Raw genomic sequence first — 4667 nt, forward strand, 5'->3', positions numbered from 1 at the left:
AGTTGATGCAAAGAGTCAATATTTTCAGTGTTGACCCTTCTTTTTCAAGACCTGCAATCCGCCCTGGCATGCTGTCAATTAACTTCTGGGGCACATCCTGACTGATGGCAGCCCATTCTTGCATAATCAATGCTTGGAGTTTGTCAGAATTTGTGGGTTTTTGTTTGTCCATCCGCCTTTTGAGGATTGACCACAAGTTCTCAATGGGATTAAGGTCTGGGGAGTTTCCTGGCCATGGACTCAAAATATCGATGTTTTGTTCCCAGAGCCACTTAGTTATGACTTTTGCCTTATGGCTGGAAAAGGATGAGAGGATGTGTTGGTACCATTCTTTATTCATGGCTGTGTTCTTAGGCAAAATTGTGAGTGAGCCCACTCCCTTGGTTGAGAAGGAACCCCACACATGAATGGTCTCAGGATGCCTTACTATTGGCATGACAAAGGACTGATGGTAGCGCTCACCTTGTCTTCTCCGGACAAGATTTTTTTCCGGATGCCCCAAACAATCGGAAAGGGGATTCATCAGAGAACATTACTTTACCCCAGTCCTCAGCATTCCAATCCCTGTACCCTTTGCAGAATATCAGTCTGTCCCTGATGTTTTTCCTTGAGAGAAGTGGCTTCTTTGCTGCCCTTCTTTGACACCAGGCCATCCTCCAAAAGTCTTCACCTCACTGTGCGTGCTGCCATTCCTGAGCAAGCTCTGTACTGGTGGTGCCCCGATTCCGCAGCTGAATCAACTTTAGGAGACAGTCCTGGCGCTTGCTGGACTTTCTTGCGCGCCCTGAAGCCTTCTTCACAACAATTGAACCGCTCTCCTTGAAGTTCTTGATAATCCGATAAATGGTTGATTTAGGTGCAATCTTACTGGCAGCAATATCCTTGCCTGTGAAGCCCTTTTTGTGCAAAGCAATGATGACGGCACGTGTTTCCTTGCAGGTAACCATGGTTGACAGAGGAAGAACAATGATTCCAAACATCACCCTCCTTTTGAAGCTTCCAGTCTGTTATTCGAACTCAATCAGCATGACAGAGTGATCTCCAGCCTTGTCCTCGTCAACGCACACCTGTGTTAATGAGAGAATCCCTGACACTTTTGAGGCAGGGCTGAAATGCAGTGGAAATGTTTTTTGGGGGATTCAGTACATTTGCATGGCAAAGAGGGACTTTGCAATTAATTGCAATTCATCTGATCACTCTTCATAACATTCTGGAGTATATGCAAATTGCCATCATACAAACTGAGGTAGCAGACTTTTTGAAAATGAATATTTGTGTCATTCTAAAAACTTTTGGCCACGACTGTATAGCTGAACACAAGATTACTACAAACGCGTGCTGAGGCGGGCATGCCGTGAGCTCGTGAAGTGATTGCTACTTGGAACGCTACTGAAGCGAAATTGGAGCTGGGGAGCAGGCCGACGCTTCAGCCTTTGGGAATCTCGATCCACGCTCCAGTCAAATTGGGCACGCTCTGCTCCTCGCTCTGCTCCTTCCACTCACATACTCTGGTGTGATGTGGAACTTCAAACTCAGAACCCATCTAGGTTCCTCATTCCTTTATGTTGTTGTGACTTAAAATGAAAGAAGAAGTGAGCCATTGCTCCAGCCGCAGGGGTATTTAAACTCAGAGAACACTCTCAGTAGGCTGTAATAGCTGTTGTCATTTCACGCTGACACAAGGTGAGTCTTTTACTTTACACCTTTTTATGTCATAGTGCTCAGTTCTGAAGTTTGACAAAAGGCACATAATGAGAAGTTATTTGAGCACATGACTAGCTGTAATTGTATGCTTTCAATGTGTTGGCTGATCATTTGTGTGTATATCAACAGGAAGTTTTAGGAGTCTTTGACTAGAAAAGTCTTACAGTAACATGGAGGATTTTGACTATACAGAATATGGAGATTATACTGCCTACAATGAAACATATGAAAACACCTCTGTGAGTGGCTCAGTGACTTTCAACCATCCCAGGTCCTTTTCAGTGGAAACTGTAATCAATATCCTTATATCACTACTGGGTCTCAGTGGAAATGCTATAGTAATTTGGATCTCTGGCTTCAAGATGAGGACATCGGTCAACACCACTTGGTACCTCAGTCTGGCCATCTCAGACTTTCTGTTCTGTGTCTGTCTGCCCTTTAACATTGTATACATGGTCACCTCACACTGGCCCTTTGGGCTGGTCATGTGTAAGCTGACCTCCTCCGCTATGTTCCTCAACATGTTCAGCAGCGTCTTCCTGCTGGTTCTGATCAGTGTTGACCGCTGTGTGTCAATCACTTTTCCTGTCTGGGCTCAGAACAACCGGACCATACCCAGAGCATCCGGAGTGGTCGTCCTCGTGTGGGCCCTCTCTGCTGCCCTGACTGTACCCTCACTGGTCTACCGCCAGACCAAAACACACGGGGCTGATACACTGTGCTATACTGATTATCAGTCTGGGCACAAGGCAGTGGCTCTGAGTCGATTTGTCTGTGGCTTTGTGATTCCTCTTTTGATTATAGTCTTCTGCTACTCAGTTATCTTTGTGCAGCTCAGGAGTCGCCCCATGAAATCCACTAAACCTGTCAAGGTAATGACTGTCCTCATTGTATCCTTCTTCGTTTGCTGGGTGCCCTATCACACTTTTGTCCTGTTGGAGTTGAACTTGGGGAATCACAGCCTTGAGATGCTCTACACTTGGCTGCAGGTGGGCAGCACAATGGCTGCAGCAAACAGTTTCCTTAACCCCATACTGTATGTGTTAATGGGTCATGACTTTCGGCAAACCCTAAAGAGGTCTGTTCTGTGGAAGATAGAAAATGCAATGGCAGAAGATGGGCGTACAGGTGGACGTAACCTCTCAAAGTCTGGGTCTTTTGAGAGTAAAGCTTTCACACACGTCTGAGGTTTAAGATTGTGTCATTTTATTGAGGTTGTTTGTAAGTTTGTAATGATGGTACCTTTTTTGCACTGCTTCTATAGATGTTATTTGATTTGTAATGTATTAATTCAAAGTGTTACTGTGTAAATATGAGTTTCAATGGATATCAAAAGGCGTGTCTGATTAAAATCTGTTACATTAGTTCTATACAATTAGTTGTTAAAGTTATGGACTCTTATGTTTTCTTAAAGTATCTACTGAACAAGAAATATAAACGCAACATGTAAAGTGTTGGACCCATGTTTCATGAGCTGAAATAAAAGATCTCAGAAATGTTCCATAAGCATAAAAAGCTTATTTCTCTCAAATGTTGTGCACAAATTTGTTTACAACCATGTTAGTAAGCATTTCTCCTTTGCTAAGATAATCCATCCACCTGAATGATGTGGCATATCAAGAAGCTGATTATACAGTATGATCATTACACAGGTACACCTTGTGCTGGGGATAATAAAATGACACTTTAAAATGTTTAGTTTTGTCACATAACACCATGCCACAGATTCCTTACATTTAGAGGGAGCGTGCAATTGACATGCTGACTACAGGAATGTCCACCAGAGCTGTTGCCAGAAAATGTCATGTTAATTTCTCTACCACACGCTGCCTCCAACATTGTTTTAGAGAATTTTTCCAGTATGTCCAACCGGCCTCAAAACCGCAGACCACGTGTAACCACGCCAGCCTAGGACCTTCACATCCTGCTTCTTCACCTGTGGGATCGTCTGAGACCAGCCACTTGGCCAGCTGATGAAACTGAGGAGTATTTCTGTCTTTAATAAAGCCCTTTTTTGGGGAAAAACTCATTCTGAATGGCTGGGCCTGGCTCTCCAGTGGGTGTATCTATACCCTTCCAGGCCCACCCTTGGCTGTGCCCCTGCCCAGTCATGTGAAATCAATAGATTATGGAGGGCCTCATTTATTTATTTCAATTGACTGATTTCCTTATATGAACTGTAACTCAGTAAAATCATAGAAATTGTTGCATGTTGCGTTTATAATTATGTTCAGTATCTTTGGGTAACAAAGGAAAGAACCATTCCACAATTAAGCAACTGTGTGCTACAACACGTGATAGTTCAAGAACTGGGGTTGTGCAATGACTGAAAATAATGTCATGATTCGTAGGAAAAGGTTGAGGTTAAAAACGTTCAAATAGATTTATCCTAGGCATCCTGTTCACCTTTTCCTCTCCACAAAGCGAGGGGGTTAAATCCAACATGGCCTCCAAACCTGCGATAGCACTCAAGCATCAGGGCTTTGTAGGGGTTGCGGATCATTAGAACGCTGGTGTCAAGGCATGAATCGCCTCCCTGCCACTCATGGGTCTTTATGCAGATAGTTCTGCCATTGCACCAATAATCTCTCTCTCATTTGAAACATGTTAAAGGGGACCTTTCTGTATTTTACAACTTAAAGTTAGTCACAAAATGGACAGTCCGCCATTGAATCAACTGGTGTGGTGGGGTGTTCATAGGTCAATTTAATAAGCCTGCTCGTTGGGTTTTTACTTTTGCCGTAGAGGGGACCATCAAAGTAGTAGCTGCCAGGGTAGAATCATGTGGCCAATTCTATCAGGTGATGTGCCTAGGTGTTTCCTGTCCCTGGGAAGCTGGCGAATGCCATTTTTGACCGACAGAGCAGGAAACACCTGTCCATGCAGCAGCTGCTTGAACAGGAACAGACAAGCTTTGGTCCTGGATTGCGAGATTAGCTAAAGTGTAATATTCGACCAGTGTA

At 43.9% G+C, this 4667-nt stretch overlaps 1 protein-coding gene across 1 annotated transcript; it reads left to right on the forward strand.

The window, feature by feature from the left end:
• The first annotated feature begins 1592 nt into the window (after positions 1–1592).
• On the forward strand, positions 1593–3205 carry LOC109868097 (chemokine-like receptor 1). Its single transcript, XM_020457533.2, has 2 exons — positions 1593–1683; positions 1834–3205. Exon 2 carries the CDS (start codon positions 1875–1877, stop codon positions 2889–2891), a length of 1017 nt encoding a protein of 338 aa, XP_020313122.1. The 5' UTR covers positions 1593–1683; positions 1834–1874; the 3' UTR covers positions 2892–3205.
• Positions 3206–4667: the final 1462 nt, after the last annotated feature.

The sequence above is a fragment of the Oncorhynchus kisutch genome, linkage group LG23 (genome assembly GCF_002021735.2).
Source record: "Oncorhynchus kisutch isolate 150728-3 linkage group LG23, Okis_V2, whole genome shotgun sequence".
In the NCBI taxonomy this organism is placed as follows: Eukaryota; Metazoa; Chordata; class Actinopteri; order Salmoniformes; family Salmonidae; genus Oncorhynchus; species Oncorhynchus kisutch.

Coding starts and splice junctions, on each gene's coding strand:
- LOC109868097 (XM_020457533.2), top strand. CDS start 1,875: ATGGAGGATTTTGACTATACAGAATATGGAGATTATACTGCCTACAAT.